The 21,874-nt window shown below is 46.1% G+C and overlaps 1 protein-coding gene across 5 annotated transcripts in view; it reads right to left on the bottom strand.

The window, feature by feature from the left end:
• Nucleotides 1-298: 298 nt before the first annotated feature.
• RAB30 (RAB30, member RAS oncogene family) overlaps nt 299-21,874 on the bottom strand; it is a 41,686-nt gene continuing 20,110 nt past the window's right edge. For 3 of the 5 annotated variants that reach the window (XM_059493465.1, XM_059493463.1, XM_059493464.1), the window contains 4 exons: nt 10,015-10,115; nt 8,587-8,670; nt 3,691-3,874; nt 299-1,452 (listed from right to left, as the gene is read on the bottom strand). In XM_059493465.1, the coding sequence (XP_059349448.1) occupies nt 1,202-1,452; nt 3,691-3,874; nt 8,587-8,670; nt 10,015-10,107 (612 nt within the window). In that variant the 5' untranslated portion in view covers nt 10,108-10,115 and the 3' untranslated portion in view covers nt 299-1,201. Of the gene's footprint in view, nt 1,453-3,690; nt 3,875-8,586; nt 8,671-10,014; nt 10,116-12,390; nt 12,411-21,874 lie in introns of those variants that run through there. The other 2 variants (XM_059493466.1, XM_059493467.1) reach the window with 2 other exon arrangements.

The following is a 21,874-nucleotide window of genomic DNA, read 5'->3' as shown; positions in this document are numbered from 1 at the left end:
CCACAAGGTGAGAGCTGGATGGAGCAGCATGGAAGGAGCACTTGCAACCCACTGCTACTTCCACTGACCATCAAACCAACCCTCTGCAAATCTGCACACCTGCCTTCCAACAAGAGCTGTATCGCCAGGCTTTGTTTTCCAGCACCACCATTGCAGAGTGCCAGCTCAGACTGTGCTTCCTTGGAACCCCTGTACGCCATCCATGCACCCACAAGACTCTGGCCATGTCTGGTGCACTTCTGCCAAGTCCACCAAACACCTTTCCCAAGGCTAACTTTTTACATCAGGACATGACTAATTAGAGGAGGAATGGTTAATTTATTTATTTATTTTTATTTCTGGAAAGTCTTTTCATCCTTTGTTGGATATCAAAGAAGCACACAGTCCTTTCCCACTATGTTCAGGCCTAGAAAAAGAGGTAATGAGATTTTTTTTTTTTATTTTTATGAACAGTGCTTATTAGTGTTTTTTCCTAACCAGTCTAAGTTACACATTCAGAAGACAGTAATGTGGTAAGACTACATTTGGCCTATGGAATATTTGCTGAACTGCTAGCACCAAAGGGAGCGACTGAGCTGTATCCATGTCTTCTTCAGTCTTGAAAATGCTGCTATATGTAACTTTTTTGTTTATTCCACGTTCATGAAAGTGCCTGTAGATGAGAGACATAACACTGTTTCAAACACCAGAGTCCTCCATGGAGACGCAGGGGCAGACGTTATGTACACATCCTACGGGCTTGCTCGCTGACAGCCCAGGAGATTGCCAGGGTAGTCCAAAGTCAGTGCTCATTGTTGCGTTTCTTCTTATTTTGTTTCACTTTAAAAAGGGTCAAACACATTGTTCTGTGAGAGAGATTTTGATCTCTTCAGTATCTTCAAGAAAGGCTGGTCTACTCTCGCACAGAAGGAAACAAAACAGCTCATGTTCTGCGTTACACAAAGCACTTGTGCAACTCTTCCTTTTCTGATCTGCTCCACAGACTGCAAGAAAAATGAAATTTAAACCCTGTTGTATTCTGCTACATTGCCATGCAGCTGGAACCATCAGCCTGCCATGCTTCCAGGACTGTAACCTGACTCTGAGCAAGCCAGATGGGTCTGATTGGCAGGAACTCCTTCAAGTAGATAAATCCCAGCATAGGAAAAAAACAAAAAATCCACTTGGCCCATGGCAGAAGGAGCAATCACATGCCAGCTCTTTAATTAAAATTACAGCAAGTCAAGTAGCTGATGCTTTTCCCCTCTCCTGGTAAGGGGGATGAGACATTGTTCACAAGGGTGTTCTGTCGTGCCTCGCTGATCAGCCGGCAGGCCAAGTCCAGGAAGAGTTTCTCCACATTATCTGATTCTTTTGCTGACGTTTCCAGATAGTACATGTCCTGTGCTTCAGAAAACTCTGCAGCTCTCTGCTGGGAGACTTCCCTCTTATCAGCTAAATCAATCTTATTACCTGCATTGATAAAATATTTTAGAAAAGGAGTTAATTTCAAAACCAAGAGAAACTGAGGACTATGAAGGATAAATAAGAGTTTGGTTTGATGTACGTATGGACAGTAGCTTGGATATGTAACTCCTAGTGCTTGCTCTCCCCTCCAAATAAGGGGTTCCCTGAAGCACTCAAGTCCATTTAATATCAGGTCATGTAATGAAATATGCCCTGTAAACATCCAAGCCAGTATGCTTTAATTTAGCACCAGTGCATCTGTTTGCTGCTATCAACCAACATTAAAGGATTTCCATGCTAACATCTATTGAAAATTCTCCTGTGCTAGCTCTGAGGAGCACTTAAAATGTCAATTATAGCATAGGGGACACTAAATGTGATATTCATCATGTTGTTAGAAGCTTTTAAAAAGCCTGGCATGGAAGGAAGGTTCCCCATTTCAGTATTCCAGTACAGGACTTGGCTGTGGAGGCTGGAAGAGGGATGGGCTGTGGGGCACTTGCAGAGTAAGGTGGGGTGAGAAACCAACCCTTCGGTTCAGAGGGATCTGTCTGGCAGAGAGTTGATTAAAGCCTCAAGCAGCATCTGATATGATTATACACTATTTCTGGCCACTTAACTTCAAACATGATGTTTCTGCCATAAACCAATCTTACAACAATGGTAACAGACCAGACCCTCGATAGCAGACTGCTCTGTCCACAGACTCACCAGGCTCAGGAGGAAACCTCTCCGGGCCCCACTCCTACCAGCAATTTTGTGAGAGATCAAAGGAGGAAGAGGTGGTGTTTCCACCAGCAAGCCTTCTCTCATTGCCTTCCCCTCCGAGATCTCCTTTCCCAATACATCAGTGTCTTGGACCCACTACGTGCACTGAAGTTACCCTTCTGAACAGATTATTACTCAACACAAGTGATTTATGGGTGTCACCATCTTCAAAGGGTGTGTTATGACTACAATATGATTTATATGCTGTGCTGTAGATGCTATCAATTAACTTAATGTTCACTGAAAAAAAATTAATGTACATTTGTTAGTAATTTATTAATTATTTCTGCACCATTTGTACCCAGGCCATACTCATGGAGTATGAGTTTCTTGTATGGAAGCTCTATAAACCCCATAGCTCACTTGAAGTAGCACTGGGGCATGTTAAACTCAAAGATTTTTTCCTCCTTTAAAATACATTTTTAGACACCTCTTACAATGACCTAGATTTTTTCATTTAAATAGCAAACTATTAAAGGTGACACTGTAGCATGAAACTTCTTAGCCTTCCCCAAGTTATTTTTCCACTGTTCTTTATATATTCTTGGACCTTTAAAAGCTAAGTCCCAGCTATCAGATGCTGCAAGCAGAGCATGGAAAAGCACTGGTAGGCAAAATAACCTTCCCCTTGCCTGTAGCAGACAGATGGCCTGAGGTCTGTTTTGCCTTGAGTTGAAGCTCTACAGATTAATATAACATTCCGTTGTTTATTTTTAGTCTCCCTAAAATCCACGCAAGAACATCCAGTTTTGCAGCAGCACTGCCCCACCTATGAATGCTGTCACCCACACAACTACCATGTCCTGATGCAGTTCCCAGATCCTGACCACTTGAGACAGGACTGGTTGTCCCACACCAATGGAGTATAGCATCACTGTTGCATTGCACTAAATAGTTTATTTAGTTGTTGTTTTGCACTGGGCGATTTGAAATTTGCACTGACTATGTTATGTCACGTAGATTGTTATTTCCCTTCTCCCATCACATGGTCTCTCCCTCATCCACCCCTGTGCCTTATACCCCCTGGTGGTGTGGCCCCTGGTTACCCCTCCTCAATGGTATTGTACCATTAAGGTATCCTGTATTCAATAGGACACCACTGAGGTCCTCTTCCCCTGCCCCCAACAGGATACCTGCGGTCCTCTTCTCCCGCCCCCATTCCCGTGGGTGTACAAGTCCCCTGCAAGAAGGGAACACCCTCTTTTCTACGGGATCTTACACATCACCAGCTCGAGCAGGTCCTCACTTCTTTGTGGAGAGCTGGGCTTGGAGTCACAAGGGGGACTGCTCCATCCTTAGCTCAGCGGTAGCTGCACCCACCACCTACATTTCAGTCCCCATGGTGGGAAGCATCCCTCTCCGCACACAACAGCCTTAGACCCAAACCAGGACCACCCTTGGCGGGGTGGCACCCTGAACACCTCGGAGCACCCCATTTGCAGCGGGAATGGTGGAGCACAGGCAGCAGGGGCTTACCCACGAGCACGGTGATGACCTTGTTGCTGGCGTACTGCTCGATCTCGCGCAGCCACTCGGGCAGGCAGCGGAAGGACTCCTCGCAGGTGATGTCGTAGGTCAGGATCAGCGCGTTGGCGCTGCGGTAGTAGCTCTGCGTGATGGACCGGAACCGCTCCTGGCCTGCCGTGTCCCAGATCTGCAGCTTTGGCCACAGCAAGGAAGGGTGGGGAAAAGGAGAAAAAGAAAAAAAAAAGTTATTTAATTTTTTTTATTTGATAGCAGCACCATTTTGACCTGAAAAATCCCCTTCAGGGCAAAACCAATGCTGGAAAAGCACTTTGCTCCTCTCCCTTCAGCTTCCCCTCCCCCAGCATTGTTTGCTTGTGTTCCTGCACTTGTGGATTGAAATGCAAGGCACAAAGTCAGCTGGCACTGCGGCCAGCAGCCCTGGAAGCCGTGGGTCTGTCAGCTTCCATGCAACTTCCAGCATCTCCCTCTGCAGTGGGCAGAGCTGCCGGCCTGGGGGGCCAGAGGGAGACAGTAACTTCTCCCACCCCTGAAGTTTAACAACAGCAGCTTCCATTCCCAAGAAGGAATAAGAATGCCTCTCCTCTAGCTCATGGAGGTGGTTGCAGTTATACAGAGACAATGCAGTGGTGGGTGAGAAGCCCAGGATTGAACAAGAAGCTCAGCTGAAAGTTTATCTAAAGTTTGGAACACATTTCCTCTATACAGCTTCAGCCATCTCATCCAGCTGCTCACTGTTTGCCTTCCCAACATGCAGAACTGGCTACATCACAGAATCCCAAAATGGTTTGAGTTGGAAGGGACCACCCAGCTCCAACCCCCCTGCCATGGGCAGGGACACCTTCCATCAGACCAGGTTGCTCAAAGCCCTGTTCAGCCTGGCCTTGAACACTTCCATGGCTGGGCCATCCACAGCTTCTCTGGACAGCCTGTTCCTGTGTCTCACCACCAAACAACTCATGAATGTTTGCCAAACCCTCTGAATCCACAAAGTCTACATTTCCCAATAGAAACCACACTTACACTGATTTTGTATTTTGACCATCTGATAGTTTTTAGTGGGTCATCAAAACCTCAATTCTTCAAAAAGGAAGTCTAAGAAAAACATCCATGATTAACATAATTTCAAGATAAAAGAATATTTCTCTGCTTCAGCTTTTATTTTTTTAAAGATCTCTCCCTGGAATTAAATATGTGGAGGGATGATTCCCAGCCAAAATCCTGTGTATTTTGGGAAGAAAAAGGTAAAGTATTTGAGATTTTTTCCATATATTCAGCAGCCTGTACAGAGAAAACCTTATTCTTGCCCAGTAACAAAGCTGAGCTATGCCAGCCACTCATCATAAATATGTTAGTTTGAAATCAGAGCTCCCAGTAACAGCTTTTAGACGTGGGGTATAATTTTGGAAAAAAAAAACCCAAACCAACACTTTTTTGCAGAGAAAGTAATGGTGGCTGGCTGACAGCTCCTGGGCACCTTTGTGCTTTTATCTCCAGGCATAGTCGTACTTAAATGGCTGAACCTGGTATCTGTAAAGTAACACACAAAACCATAAGTGAAATCACTTGCACATGAAAATCAGATAATGAATGAGTCCTTGTTAAAACAAACCAGCCTCCAAACTCTGGCAGATGGAAAGATACAGGTAATTCTGTTGTTATTCAGCTGTTTCCCAGGAAAAACATTTAATCACTGTCTGCTGGCTAACTCCAGCTTATATATATTCTGCCTTTATTGAGAAGATCTCTAAATTGATAAAAATTTGATGTGAATATGTTCTTCCACTGCTTTAATCTAATGAACACTGAAAGCAGAAGAGATTGTGGGATCTGGGGAGAGCAGACACCAGTCTACCTATGAGCTGGGTGCAGAAGGCAGGGAAGCAGTGGTCTTACAGCCACTGATAAACTCTTCCTACACCCAAAATGCACGTCTCACACTTTCCCTCATTGGTCATTTCTGTCAAATAAAATATTTCACAGCAACTATTTGTACAATTTTTTCCCCCCAGAATAACCAAAGGACGATGTCTGACTCTGCCTGCAGAAATCATATATGTTTATTTTCTTGGTGTCAGCTGATGCTTCCTGCACTCCCAACATTAGCACACACATTTAGCTTTCCACCAAGCCCAGACAGCACAGCCCTCTGCTCACAGCACTGAGGATGCTTAGCTTTGACCAGCATGGTAAGTGCTTCAATTTGTGGGCCCTCTTGCTACAAGTGCTGCACGTATTTTTGGAGTCTGTTGGAAGAAGCCAGGCAGATCAAAACCCCCCCCACAACTGCACAGTGCTCTCCCAGCTCACTGGGCGGAGAGCTTTGGTAGCTGCTCACATCTGGAAAAGCTTGCACACAGCTTTCATACTAGTGAGTCGCTCTCCACTGACTTTATAATGCTATTTTGAAAGCTGGAAAGTATTTTTCCCCAGAAATCCATAATTTATTTTCAAGTCTCAAAACTGTTTTGGTAAACAGCTCTGCTCCCTCATTCCGGATCCCAGCAGACATGCAGGGGAGGCTGCCCAGCACAGAGGCAAGAGAGTCATGGCTTGGGCACTGCTAAATGGCTAACAGCCAGAGCAGCTCTGTTCTCTGACTCATTCCTGCTTTCCCCTCTCATTAAATGTTCATTCTCACAAGCACTGCTTACTCAAGAAGTTTCAGATACAACACCACTGAAGGAAATCTGCCTTCCAGACACCAGAGGGCTCATTCCAATGCCCAAATGTGTCATACTGAGCTCCCACCAAGGCTTGGTCACTGAAACAGCTCCAACAACTCCAACTTACTGCACTGGTAGGGGCAGGACAGAGACCTCAGAACCCAGTATTGGCCATGTGAAATACAGCAGATACCCCAGCTAGCACTGGCTAAGGCCCTGTGACACACAGTCCTGCCCAAGGTGATGCAGTAAGGACACTTGTGCATTCATCAGGCATTTACAGGGCAGCAGAGACTTTTCATTTAGCTTGTAGAGCTCCCCTGAACCATCCTTGCCCCTGAGACAGCTCATACTGGCAAAACTGCCTCCAATATTCTCTTAAGAACTTTGCACCTTCAGTCCAAATTAGTCTTAAAACAGGATTATGTGACAGGAGCAACACTTCAAACACAGACAAATCCTGAGGGTAAGTTCACCAGTACAAATCCAGAGCTCACATACAAGTGGTGTTCTAAAGCTCCAGCAGAATTCGACAGAGAACCAGGTGCTTGAAAAGGAGAGGTATCTGAAGTGGATGGGATTCATGTCCCCCAGGACTGCTTTTCTCCCTCCAATGACCCGGACAGTCTTGAGACCACTGATTTAAACTATGTATACAAGACAGATCAAATTCCACCTCCAGTACAGTGATCACACCCTCTAGCAGCTAAGAGCCTCTGAGTTGCTTCACTGGAGCTGCTTTTGGCTGAGAGAAACCTCTCTGCTGTCTGAGAAGCTTGGGACAAGCAGCATTCATGTCCTGCTAATGAGCATCACAAGCAGCAAGATGAGCACCAGCACCACCTGGGCTACACGTGATGCTCTCTGCTTCCCTGCTGCTGCTCTGGCCCTCTTGCAAGCCACATGTTAGTATAAACTTGGTCTTAATCAGGTGAAGGATTTTCCCCCCCTTGTCCTTAACCTGCTCAGGTGGGAAGGTCTCCTGGAGAAGCACTACCACTTCCCATAGGTTTGTAAGATCCTCATGCAGCAGTTGCAGCTTGTTGGCATGACCACAGCTCTCAAAATACATCCTAAACTTAACAACACAGCACCCCATTTTCTTCTTAAACCCCTCTGTGGTGTTGTGGTACAGGTTAAAAAAACCCAGGGCTGAAAATCTGCCCAAGTCCACTGTTTCCATGACATCACTTACACAAGCTTAAAAACAGGTCTCAGTGTCCCACCCAGCCACTGTCACACTGGTGCCACTCTTGGGTTTGCTCACTATTGCATTTGATGAAGACAGCAAGGGAAAAACTGCTGGTTTTCACTTTGATGCCCCTGAATTTCCTGCAGGCAGAGTAAATCCAGGAGCAGTTCAGGGACCATGGACACCTTGACCTTAGAAGCTCAAACAATTACTTTTTCCTCATCTCAAATACCATAGCAGCTCAAGTGAAATCTCTACTAGTGAACAATGTGGTAGCAGCCAACATTTCTGGGCTCTGGAACCCAACCATGGACCCCATTAAAGCATGAGATGAGTCTCCAATCCCATGCTTTGTGTGTTTTGGCCCAGGCAAAGTAGCTCTCTGCCAAGTGATGCTCAGGCTCAGTTTGGGAGTCAGCTCAGGACAAGGACAGCTTCCCAGAAGTGGCTTCCATGCTATTTTAGGGGGTGAAAGAGTTAAAAATATGGAGCACTTTGCCCTTTGCAGTCAACCTGTCTGCTGCAACACAAGTACTGTGATTGGCTCAGCTTCTCCCAAATCCATAACTTGGCAGAAGTGGAAGATGAGCCTTTGATGTGCAGAACCACACAAGTGCAGATGTCTGCTCTCCCCAGTGGCCATCTTGGGAGCTCACAGGAGAAGACTTTCCTCAAGCACATCCCAGTGGGAATTTCTGCTTGTCAGAAACCCAGTGAGCAGAGGCTGCACTGAAATGCCTCTTTGTGCTTCCTCAAGCTAGGCATGACCTCACTGTCTCCTAAGCAAGGACAGCAGTTTTGCAAGGTCTCCTTGTTCCATTTCTCCCCTCCAGCAGGTTCACTTTTACCATCCTGACAGTAATGGTGGAGAGGGGCACACAGATTCTTAGACCCTGCATTGCCCAAGCCTTGCCAGACAGCCCTGACCTTCCTTGAGTGTCTTCCAGCAGAGGAAGGGTGGCAGCAAGAAAGAAACCTCAGCTATGGTACAGCCACATGAATTTACATCTTAAATCATCAGGCTCCTACCTTTACTTTTTCACCGTTTATCTCCACAGTTTTAATCATAAAGTCAACCCCAATCGTGGCTCCTTGCCCTGGTGGGAAAAGCCCCTGGAAGAAAACAAGAGTTTGATTAAACTTATTTCTACAACAAGATAAAAGTCTCACTAGGTGCCAATCCTCACCTCACCCTTTTCCATCTTCAAAACCCCCATGACATGCCCATCACATTTAGAGCGTGACATTTCCCCAGCATGAAGGTTACCATACATTCAAACTGTGTTTTCCCTGCCTTATACATCCTCAATTATGCAGCAAGTCATCAGCTTCAGAAGTAGGAGCACAGGAAAAGAAAAGGAGGGAAAAAAAGAGAGGAGGAAAGCCCTTCTGTACAGTTGGAAGGAGCAGAGGAAGTGTGAGGACCTTCCACCCTACTTCCCAATGCATTGAAAGATGTGTGAACATCTGTGTGGGATGAGATGCATTTGCAACCTCATGCCTTCCTTCTTCCCTCCACAGCACCCTGTGGCACCAACAGGCATTTCTGGCAGCTCTCAGCAATGGGGTCACATTTCAGGAGCAAAGCACAGCACTGCCAGCCATCACCAGTGCCACAGCAATGGCAAGGGACAGCACAATACTGGTGGTGTTTGATTGCAGCACCATCAGAAAGGAGCAGCAGCAAACCAAATGAGAGCTTTTTGATTTCTGGTCTACCAAGTCATGTTGGTTTTGGGGCACATCCATCCCCTACAGCAGCTGTGCTGCCAAAGAACAAGCAGCAGAAGTTGTCAAAGATTTTTGCTGTAAACCTTTTGGGTATGACTAGCTTTATTGCCACTGGCTGCCACATGTTTTTGGACAGCATCTAAAATCACTACAGCTTCAGAACTAAAATTAACAGTGAAGGGTAAAATTGCTGACAATTCCTGGTGGAGAGTCCAAAACCCCACAACTTGTGCTTTATTATGCATCATGCAAAGTCTTCCCTTGCCCTGCAGCACAGAGGCTATTCTGCCACAAAAAAGGACACTGGACTGCCAGCTCAGGACCCAGATTATTTCTTCAGTAATGATAAATAACAGGGAGCGCTTTGTACGGCAATGGCTGGGGAGGAGACAAGGAAACGTGTTGGTCTTATAACTGGTCCAGAACACCACCAAAACAGGAGGAGCTGTCCCAGTGGCTTTCAGAGGGGACTTTCCACCTTCAGAGAGGAATGAGGTTTCTCCAGCACAAACTCCAGAGCAGGGCCATGTGCAGCATTAGATACAGATGCACTGCTTGTGCCAGTATGCCACTGTACATGAAGCATGCACCAAGGGTATGAGCAACAAAATGCTCTGGAGCTGTGACTCTGGCAGAGCTCTCAGTGCAGAGCCCCAGGCTCCATGCTCCCATGCCAGTGCTGTCCCCATCCCAACATTCCACAGTCCAAGAGGCAGCCAGCCTTACCTGAGTGAAGCGACGGACTAAGCAGGTCTTCCCCACACCGGCGTTGCCGATTAAAACAATTTTGAAGAGGAAATCATAATCTTCCATACTCATTTACGCAGCTGCGCAAGAGAGACAGAGAGCACAACACTGTGTGAACCAAGCCAGTGGGGACATGCCCTTTTATCCCAGCTGAACTTTATTACTCCAAATATTCAGAACAAAGGTCTCTTGGCACGCACATGGATCCATGATAAGGGAGAAGAGCACATTTCACTCTGAGCCGGGGCATCCACGTAGTCAGAGTCAGCTGCTGTGAAACCTTGGCCCCATTCTGGTTCTCATATGGTCTCACCTGGCTACCCACAAGTTAGGGATGCTGGTTTCAGCTTTCCAAGCAGTGCTCCACAAACCTGAGACACTGATTCCTAGATGTTCCCAAATGTTTGTTTTGCTTTTAACTACACCAGCCCCAAAGGACAGCATGGACTTTATCACATTGTCTGAGGGGATCATGTAACTGACTCCTTTGAGGGAAATATCCCAAACCCCACCATGAGCAACTCCAGCAGCACACTGGGTGCACGCAGAGCAGGGCTTGGGCACACATGAGGGCAGAACAGGTAGGGGACTTCATTTTAAAACAAGAGCAGCGTTGCTTGCCTTAAAAACAGAAAGAGCTCATGTCCTAAAAGTGTAGTGAAAAGTGGGGTAACAATTTAGCTGAAGTACGAGAGGTTTTTAGAAGAAAATAAGTAATAGATGCTATTAGGAATATTACTACTCTGATAATTTTCTTTAGTTTTGTGAGCAATCTTCAGATTGCTCAAGTGGGAAGCAACTTGAGCAATTTGAACAGAGAGGAGCTGAGGAATTATCCAGCACACTCCATGCCCCAAATCCAAGCTCCTTGGCAGGATGCAGAGACTGATATTTCAGCAGTGTCACAGGAGATGGGCAGGGTTGCCTGCATGGGGAAGTTCCACATGGCTTCCTACACCACTCACAGCATGAGAAGGACCAAAGGGAGAAATGCAGAGCTGAGCTGCTGACAAATGCATTTGCTGCAGCTGAGCAAGTCATGAGGGATGAGCACCCACACCTCCATCTCCAGGGCTCCCAAGGGTGCTGCCAGCACAGGGCCCAGAAAAGGGGTCTGTAACCTCCCAGGACAGAAACAACAGCCAGAAGAGATTCAGGTGGAGATTTTAGGCAGAGAGAAAACCCCAGAGACAAGAAAGCAAAGAACAGTGTCCAATTCCAGCTATGTCCAAGAGGATCTAGATATTACAGCATCAAAGACCTGCCCTCAAGATATCAGAAAATAGACAGATTTACACACCATCAGTTCAGATACCATGTAAGGCAAAACATCAGTACCTAACCCACTAGTACCTATAGATTAGGTAAAGAATGAGGTGATGGAGTCAAGGATGGTAGGTGTAGCAGGAGTATGGGGCAGATGGGTGGGGAATGGGGGGGGGAATGAATTACAGAAGTGCTATCCTCAGTAAATCCCCAGATTGCTTAGGGGATCTTTACAGAGCTGACAGAGGGAGGAAATGCAGGCTGGGAGAAACCAGCTTCTCATGCTCCGTCCAAAGTCAGGGTGTTGTCTCCCATTGCCTCCAAAGGTCCCTCCTTTGGAGGGTTCACTGTGACACACACCAGAAGGCTCCAGCTTCAGACTCCAGTGCCACCAAACAGCTGTGAGAGGCTTATAGCCAGACAATCAGAGAGCACAAGATAAAGCTGAGACAGTCTGTTTCTGCCTGGCAGAGAACATTGAAACAGCTCTCCAACCACCACCAAGGGTCTGCTGGACCTGAGGGCAAAAGAGGTAGAAGACTGACTCAGCTGCTTCACATCTATGTGGCCCTTGGCCTTTCCAACAGCCTAAAAAAAGGGTAACCACACCAATTAGTGACTAATGAGCTGCATCACATCAGCAGATGGTTAGTGGGAACACAGCTGAGTCACTGCGCAGACGTGTCACTTCACCCGGGTCAGGGACACAGTGCAGCACAGTGCCACCAAACAGCAGCAGCTGGAGCTGTCCTGAGGATGCTCTGACTTCACCTTGCTCCAACACACAAGTCCTTGCAGATCCTTCCTCTCTCAGTAGAGTGAAAGAGCAGGACCTTAAAAAACAGCCCAAAAAAATGTGCCCCTTTTTATGTTCTGGGGTTCTTACTTTGTTACAATTGTTCTATATCTTCGTGACTGGCTTTCCCAGAGCGGGACTGGATAACAAAAGCAGTATCAAACACACTTTGACAGTGCTCTTAAATGAGGACTAAATGTTAACATAAGGTTTCAAGGTTTCACAGTAGCTTCTGCCATGTAGAAAAACGTGATCATCCACCAAAAGTCTATTTCCAGACTAATGATACTCACACAGCACTGCATAATTATTCCTGGGATCCTTCATACCCCAGAGGGCATGCTCCACCCAGAGAGATTTCAGTTCCATTACTTGCACCCTAAACAATCCAAAATTCAAATTTATCTTCTTAGGAAACTTAAAAATAAACTTTCTCTGCAGATCTTTGAGGTCAGAGATGCTAAATGGCTCAGACATACCCTAGAGTTATGTCTGATGCCCTTCATTAGGCTCTAGGACTAATCATATGTGATAATGACCCCAAAAGGAACTGAAAGACAAGCCAAGACCATAAAACAAATCACGCAATGATGAGATTACACGCCAGAACTGAAGAGATCCGAGAAGTCAGGGCATGGGAAGGGAGAAAGCAAGGGAGGCAGCGAGGAAGAGTGAGCAGTGCTTTGTGAGGCACAGCAGGCAGGTGGAGCTGCCCATGTGCCCCTGTGACCCAGCTGGTGCTCCTCCCTCTGAGGGCACACGCTGCCAGTGCTGGCCACACAAACAAACACGGCCCTGGCCACACAAACACGGCCCTGGGCACGTCTGAGATCCTCCCTTCCTGCTGCCCAGCCCTCAGCCAAGTGACCTTTGCTGCCGACTCAGGCTCACACACCCTCCCCTCTCCCCAGAGAAGCCGTGCCTCACCCTCTACCCCACTGACCACAGCCGGGGAATGTGCATCTCAGCAAGACAGCACATTGCGTTATATGCTTGAAAAAAGACCCAAAACAAACACAGAGCACAACTTCTCTATTTGTTTTTGTTTTCTTGGATTTTTGGTGTGGGTTTGGGTTTTTTCTTCCCCTCTCTTTTCTTGTATTTGAAGGTACAAGGCTCTGCCTCACATCCCTGCAGTGGTTTCAAGTGTTCAGGGTGCAGCTGCCTGTCCCACCCTCTGAAGGAGACAGGACCCTGCAGTGAGGGCAGGAGATGGGATGCCAGTCCATGCCTCAGCCACCCCTTGCCACACTCATTTAAATCACAAACACTAGAGCCCAGAGACATGTCCCGTCATGAGACAAAGCAGGAGTAGAGTCCAAGGCTGGCAGCAGGGCAGAAAATTTGGTTTCACAGCTGTTTTTCCCCAAGGCAGTTTATGCAGCTGGCATCCCAACCAGCCTCCATGGGCGGTTCCTGCCAGCCCCACACACAGGATCAGTTTTGTGGGGTTTTATTTCATTTGTGTCACTGCTCTGCTTCACTCCATCATGAGATCCCACACATGGTCCCACTGGACAGAACAAGACGTCTGGAGGGACAAATTGAAGCAGGGCTTTGATTCCACCTGGAGAGGGGATGCATCAGTGGGAATGCAGCTGAAGGACAGCAGGACTTGTTTTAGACTTAGTTTTCACAGATTCATAGAATTATTAAGATTGGAAAAAACCTCTAAGATCATAGAGTTCAACACTGCCCAGTCTACCACTAAAGCATTTCCCGAACTGACACATCTCCATGTTTTTAAAACACTTCCAGGGGTGGTGACTCCACCACTTCCCTGGGCAGCCTGTTCCAGCACTTCATCACCCTTTTAGTGAAGAAATTTCTCCTCATCCCAACCTAATTCTCCCCTGATGCAACTTGATGCTTCCTCTCATCCTATTGCTTTTCCCATGAGAGAGGAGACTGACCCCTACTTCACTACAGCCTCTTTTCAGGCAGCTGTAGAACGAAAAGGTCCCCCTGAGTCTCCTTTCCTCCAGGCTAAACACCCCCAGCTCCCTCAGCCATTCCTCATCAGACTTGTGCTCCAGACCCCTCATCAGTTCCATTGCCCTTCCCAGGACATGCTCCAGAACCTCAGTGTTTCTCTCTTTGGGCAAGACACTGCAATAGAAGTTTTCAATATTCTTCAGTTATTAATTCCAATTCAACCAGAAGACTGGCAGGATCCACTCAAACCCAAAGCACAGAAACCAGGCACTTTCACCTCTTTTTCTCTCACCACCCTTGTACAAACCAGTTCCTGCTCCCAGGGAGACACCTGAAAAGGGGAGTGGGCTGCCTTTCCCATGCTCATGTCCAGCTGCTGTAGACCAGCATCCCCAGGTCCTTTTCCACTGGGCAGCTTCCCAGCCACTCTGCCCCCAGCCTGCAATGCTGCCTGGGCTGCTGTGATCCAGTGCAGGACCCAACTCTGCCTTGCTGAGCCTCATACAGAGGATCAGATCCAGCCTGTCCAGATCCTCTGCAGAGCCTTCCTGGCATCCAGCAGATGAACATTCCCACTCCACTTGATGCGATCCACCTGACTGAGGGTGCCCTTGACCCCCTCTCCAGATCACTGATAGAGACATTAAACAGGAGTGTCCCCAAAACTGAGCCCCTGGGAACACCACGTGGGACCAGCTGCCAGCTGGATGTAACTGCATTCACCACCTCTCTCTGGGCTCAGCCGTCCAGCCAGTTTTCTACCCAGTAACAAGCTGGATGAAAAACAAATCAGAACAAAAAACCAAACTATCCACAACTGCAAAGGTTTCGCCCCATTTAAGGATTAAGACCAAAACCATATCAAGCCAGGAATGCTGATAATTTACACCTCTGGTCTATCCCCACCTAAAAACCCCATCAGAGCCTAGTGCTGCAATCAGGCACAGAGAAGGATCTGCAGCCTTTTCACCTGCTGGATCTAAGCAGTAGCCCAGGGCAGGTTTTGATGTATTTACACAGTTCTTAATAAACAAGTATTTTCTGTTCTTCATCACCCAACAGCTATAAACAAAAATAAATTTACCCAAACAACTCAAGTTCAAACAGCAGCAGTTATGTATACAGATATTACACTGATTGCATATGCCATATGAGCAACAAAATTCAAAGCTAAGGCTAATATTTCAAGCAGAAAATTATTCCTTGCAGGCCAGAAAATTGCAGGGAATTCAGGTCTGGACATGCTGCTGCATTACGTAACTCAGGATACAATATTTTTGTTCCCAAAGCACCTGCCAAGCCAAGCAGGCTCCTGCACCCAGCAAGCATGAGCCCAGCTCGTGCCCTCTGCAAATGAGCAGGCTGCGTTTCCCTCTGTCTCCTTGCCCACCTCATCTCCACAGAGTTTGATTTCATTTCCATTCACACTAGAAAAATTAAGAAGGACTTAATTGCCAAGAAAGTCTGGATCATGCATGGCTCTGCGCTGAGGGTGGCAAAACCACAAGTACCTGGGATGGTGCAACATTGGCTGATGAGCTGCTGATCATTCAAAAGTCCAAACACATTTTAAAAAGTGCATCTGGGAAAAAACTCCAGATTATAAAAACCTCAGCCCTATCCTAAATGGAGAGATTCATGCTCCTCAATGCTTCACTCAGGGTGTTTCTCCTACACCAACCAAGCAGATTGAGAAGGTACAAGTGGTCATGTATCAGAAGTATGTTTTGTGCCACAGATATACTTCTATAAATAAAAGGCAACTGATGCTGAAAGGTTTGAGATCAATGACCATACAGAGCACACAGGCCTTCCCCTTACCCCCGCTTTTGCCACCATGGAAAATTCACAGCTCTCTGAACCACTTTGCTCAGGTCATGGCTCACACATGAGTTGGCCTCCAGGAGCTTGTGCAGGTACTACAGAGGAACCCAGTGACCAGCAATTACAGCTGCTTCCCCAGAGAACAAGCAGGTAAATCCAGCACCAATATCATCCCAAAGAAGAGCCTGGAGCCAGAGCTCCACAGAGCAGGATGCTCTGCTGTGGGGCTCCCACCTAACAGAAGACACCCCAGCCTTACCCCAGCCCATGGCTGGACATCAGAGCCTGCAGGCTGCCCTCTGCCTCTGCGGCTTGGCTGAACTCTGGAGGGGACAGATCTCACACCCAGGAATAATCTCTGGATTTTCACACATTCCAGGCATCTCCTGATGGTGAAAAGGCTTTGTGTCCAGGCTTTCTTTCCACTGAGTGAAGTCTTGTGGGGGGACTTTGCATTAGCACACATCATTAATCCTTTTTGGTTGGATGGTGGAAAGATGTGTTTGGGTTGGACACCTCCTGGAGGATCTCAGTGCCAACAAAGCCCCTTGGTGAGAGATCAGGCAACTCAGAGCTTGCCTGCTGCAGTGTCCTCATGTAACTTCCTCACCTCCTGGAGAGAAAGTTGTCTCACCCAGAGACACTGGTGCATGTCAGCACTAGGAACGGCCATGGAAGTGCTAAATACCACATGTAGACAGCAGGTTATACTCCATCACACACATCTGAGGATGGAACTGTTAATAATTCTCCTCACACAGATAAACTAATCAGATCTCTGTGTTATGCAGGAATAATGAGGTACATGCAGTAGTTACAAAATGATAAATAGAAAAATAACTTCTTTAGGATTAAACAAAAAACCTGCTGACATGCACAGCCACAATGCCTCAATGGTGCCTGACCAGACCACATAGCAGCACCCCCAGGGCACACACCATCTTCAGAAGCATGAGAGCAGCCTGACACTCCATTTACTGACAGAATCTGGGTTTTCACTGCAAAAAAGTTGGTGCAATATTAACATTTGCTTTTATAAACATCTTTTAAGACTTGCCTGGGGATGGGGACAATACTGCATGCTCAAAGCAACACTCCCTTGGTCTTGGCTACTTTTTAGCACATCCTGTGACCACCAAGCTGTACACCCTGCAGCAACACGTTTTTGTGTGTTGCAGCATTTAGAGCCAGCACAGCAGACAGGCTGACTTCGAAGTGTGGAAAAAACTCTATTGCCAGAAATCCAGCCCAAAAATGCTGTTTCATCCACTCAAAAACAACAGCCTCTTCCCAAAGGGTGTGGGGAAAAACCCAACAAAATTACTTTTTAAACTAGAGCCAAGAGGTACATATCTTGCATGGAAAAGGCAGGAAAGCTTACTGTGTCCAGCTCTCTGGGTGAAATAAAGCCCCCACACCAAGACCTGACCCACTAAAATGGGGAAACCCATCAGCAACTTCTGTGAGATTTTGTATCTTTGGAAGCCAGGTGCGGGATCAGGCTGAACCCCAGGTGTCTCCATGAGGTTTCTGGGCCACTGCAGCTCCCAGCAGTGAAGTGCAGGCTGCCCACCTCACAAGGAGGCAGAGCCAGTGGAGAAACAAATCCTTGGTGTACAATAAAGGCTTGTGCATGTCAAGCACATGAAAAGCAAAGCAGTCTCCTGATGCATTAGTTTGCTGGGCTGGCAGGGGTTTGAGCAGCATCATGATCATACGTGGAAAAGTTCTGAAACTGGGTGACAAGGTTCTGCTAAAAACCTGGAGGATTAGACAGCTTGACACCATCAGTTTTGGGAATATACGAGAAAAGCTATAATAACCAAAGAATTTCAAGAAAGCATTTACAGGAACATCATGACTCAAATGGGGTTGCAAGTGCAGAATTAGCACAAGTGTAACTATGCCACTTAGCAGTGACATAATCATAAATGTATTGAGAAATATGAATATGTGCCTTAGACACACTTTCATAACCTAGACTATCCAAGAAAATTTTCTTGAGTTTTAACTGCAGTGACATGTCTTACTGCTGTTCACCATCTTGTTTTCATTGTGTCAGAGTCTCTGGTATGAACAAAAAAAAAAATCCAATAAGGTTTTGTTTAGCAAGAATGCTTTCTAATTGAAAAAAATAAGCCATTATTTCCATCTCTTCACTTCTGCTTAAGTAAGCTTGTGATTTACTGGGATTTATATCACTTCCCCATCAAACCTATTAGAAGTAATAAGTAATTAAACCTCAGCTAATTGCACTTTCAGGTGTCTGGGCTGTGCTTGGTACCTCACAGCTTGGGCTCTGGGCTCCATGCAGCCCTGTGCATGATGCTCCTCTGCCATGCCACTGGTGAAAGCCAGGCTGTGCCAAATCAACAGTGTCCTGGAGTAGCAATCAAAAAGCTAAAAAAAAAGAAAGAAAGCTTTTGGCTGAGGATAGATATATCATACCTGAAGTCTAAATATAGAATATATAAATATATTCTAAAATACATTTTCTACATATAAAGTAATATGTATTTGAATATAATATATATATATATTCTATATATATTGTAAATATGTAATTTAAATATTGCAATAGTAATAAATTAGCAATACCAGCAGCAGAGGAAGAGAAAGAGAAGAAAGATAAAAATCATAGATCCATACAATAGTTTGGGTTCTAAGGGACCTGTGAAAATCATCCCTGGAAGTGTTTGAGGCCAGGTTGCACAAGACTCTCAGCAATCTGATCTAGAGCAAGGCTCCCTGCCCCTAACAGGGGAGATGGAACCAGGTGATCTTCCAGGTCCCTTCCAACCCAAGCCACTCTACGATTCTACAATTACACTTCACTGAGAGGAGCTCAATCCCTAAGCAGCTCCTCTGGTACATTTTGTTACAGCATCACGTGCAGTGAGCAGCCTCCCCAAGACAATCGCTTAGAGGAACTTTATCCAGGAACAAACACAAACTCATCAGGGCATTAATTTGCAAAGTTCAAGCAACCCATCTTCAGTCTGTCATCTGCACTCGGGTTACAGGGACAGCTTCTTCCTGGTGCCTCAAGAAGGTGGCTGCCACTCCCAGGCAAAACTTTCAGGCATGCCCCCTAATTCAAGAGCAACCTACTACTCCAGAGGTGGATTGTTGAGATAAAATAGTTCTTTGTTGTGGTTATTTTTCAACTTACATGAGGAAATAAAGAAGTGACCCTGTGTTTCAGCTGGAGGCTCCCTCTTCATGAGCACACGTATGACATGGTATGTGAGTCACATGTGAGCTGTGCATCACGCCTGGGCCACCACAATAGGACAGGCAGCACTTTGCCACAGCAGGTTTGCATTTCAGAAGGATTTCTGCCTCTGTTACACCTTGTAAGGAAAGGTTTTTTACCTAAAAGTGACAGCATTTCTGAACATGAAGCTACAGGACAGGAGGAATAAAATACAGTTGAGTGTTACAGGCTTTTGCCTCCAAAGATGAGCTTGGAATCCCAAACCAGGGGGCTCTCTCTGCTGCTAAAGTCAAGTTCGGGGCGATAAATTCTGACCTATTCCTAGGCTGATTATTGCCCCAGTGGTGCTCAGCTTACCACCTCCTACTTCCAAATGGAGGTGGCACATTTTACCTGGACCAGGCATGCTCATGCACACAATGCTTTGCACACAATGCTTCAGCTTCCTAATGGAACTACACCACCAGCTCAGGCATTGTACGTACCCTCTAAGAAGTTCTCCCCTCTAAAAATAGTCTCATCTGATGGAAACCCCTCAGCTGGGATCAACCATCTCATCTGGCAAGTGACTGATCTGGCAGGGAATATTCTCTGCATTTCTGCAAAGAAACACTGCAGTACAGCTTTAACTGTGGGTATCTGCCAGAGCAGCAGATGTTTCACAAAAACAAATTGTTCAGAGAGGCAAGAAAGTAGAAACAATAGAGATTTGGGTGTAGCTTCAGGACTGGCTTAAGATGTTTCCAAAGGGAAGGCTTCCAATCCTGCCTGCTCCAGACAGCTGCAGGAGGGACCCAATCCAGATGGGGAAAAAAAAAAACATGAGGGTGGGACAGCAGAATTAGACTTTATAGCCTGGGTTAAAGAATTTAATTTCGTAAAGAAGTATGTTTACTATCTTGAGTATCTCAATAACAGCAACATCATATGATAGCTCCCAAGTAAGATTTTTACAAGGATATGACAGGTGTCTTCAGAAGGTAAGGAACAGCATTCATGTTTTGGTTGCATTTTAGCTCACACACTAACACACAGCCTATTTTCAGCTCCCCTTATAGTTTCAGGTGGTTACAGTACTTTTTATTTACCCTAAACCACTGCAAATGAACAGTTAGTCTTCTAGGGCAGCTATCTGCTGTTAAAACTTCATCTCAGCTTTGGACCAGCTGCAATTCAAGAAACTGCACAGGGTAAATTTGGCACTAAAACAAATCCTTAAACACAAAAAAGCAGCTCTTTAGCAGAAGATTTCTGCTCCAGGCTTCGGCTACTGCAGGGACATTAGTCAAACACCTCACCTAGAAGTACAAAATCTGAAAACATTATTTTAAAAATTGTGTCCCAGGGTCGTTGATATTTACAGTTTAGAGCTGATGCAGCAAGCAGTACCTTGAGGACTAAGCAGGCAGACCCCACAAATGGTTCGTGCACATTGCATGTTCATGCACACACACATTAAAAGATGGCACTGGCCACAGCAGCTCTCCAGCCCAGATAAATCATGTCTCCACCTCTGCACCCAGCTCAGCTACTGCCCATCTCCAGCCACATGGGTTAATAAATTATTGCAGAGATCTGCAGAGAGAGATTTGCATTTGGAGAGAAGGTGAAGGCACAGCCGCAGCTCCTGCAGCACCAATATTCACCCTTCCTGATGCCATCAATGGCCAGCAACTCTGGGACAGCCCAGGATCTCCCAAGGAATGCTGCTTTTGTTCAAAAATATCTTCCCATCTCTCAGGACTCCTCCAGTACAGACATTGCTGTATGATAGAAATTAGCACACAAAAATGTTTTTTTTTTTTTTCCTGTACTACTACTATCTCCTGGCAGCAGCCCTCTGAAGTTTTTAGCTCTTTGGGACTAAGATTAGGAAACAAAGTGACTTACTAAAGCAAGCAGCAGCCAGTCCTTCGTAGACACTGATGCTAACTAACATGAGGTGTGGAGCCTGGGCAGTGCTGCCACTGGGACAGGGACCTGGCACATGCAGCTGCACGGTCATGGGGACACAGCTTGGCACGTCAGCACCCTGTTTGTGACCATCTATTTTTATTCCTTAGCAACAGAGAAGCTTTTGGGGTTGAGCTTTGAGCTTGTGGGGCTTTTTTTCTTGTGTTGAATCTATATTTGGCACCCTGAGGAAATTCCTAAATAGAAGACAGCAATTTTTAAAAGAGGATAAATGCTGGCACTCAGCTCTGCTGACAGCAGCACCAGCACCAGGCTCTTGGTTAGTGTGAGGTGCTCAGACCTAGAGCCAAGGGAAGCTCTCACATGGACCAAGCATCAAGAATCACATCCCTCACACTTTCTGTCTTTGCAAAACCTTACCCTGGCATAAGAACAGCTATTGGCTTGTAAAGTCTCTAAGCCATTTGGACCCTGTGTAAACCAAGCTCTCCAAGGCTCTGAGCCTCATCGCTGCTCAGCAGCACTGATGGGTCCCACAATAGTTTTTGTCCTGTGGGAGACAGTGCTGAGTGGTCCTGTCTCAAAGGGGAGAGGGACAGAGGGGAGAAAACTTCAGTACAATACAGCAATTCTGAACTAAGATACCATCCTTACCATAAATCATGGAAATATCAATACCTCCCAGCTCTCCACAGCTCTTAAATAAAAACATGCAGATTAAATCCTGACTAATCTACATGAGAAAAGCAAACAACACCTGATGTTTCCCAACTGTTAGCAACATGGCCTTAAAATTTAAAAAAAAGAAAAAGATTTAATCATAGGAAGGATAAAGATATCACATGGCTTGGCAGTTTCATTGGTTGTCATGGCAAATGAAAATCCCT

The sequence above is a fragment of the Ammospiza nelsoni genome, chromosome 2 (assembly GCF_027579445.1).
Source record: "Ammospiza nelsoni isolate bAmmNel1 chromosome 2, bAmmNel1.pri, whole genome shotgun sequence".
NCBI classification, from domain to species: Eukaryota; Metazoa; Chordata; class Aves; order Passeriformes; family Passerellidae; genus Ammospiza; species Ammospiza nelsoni.
This window is presented reverse-complemented; position numbering and strand designations above follow the sequence as displayed.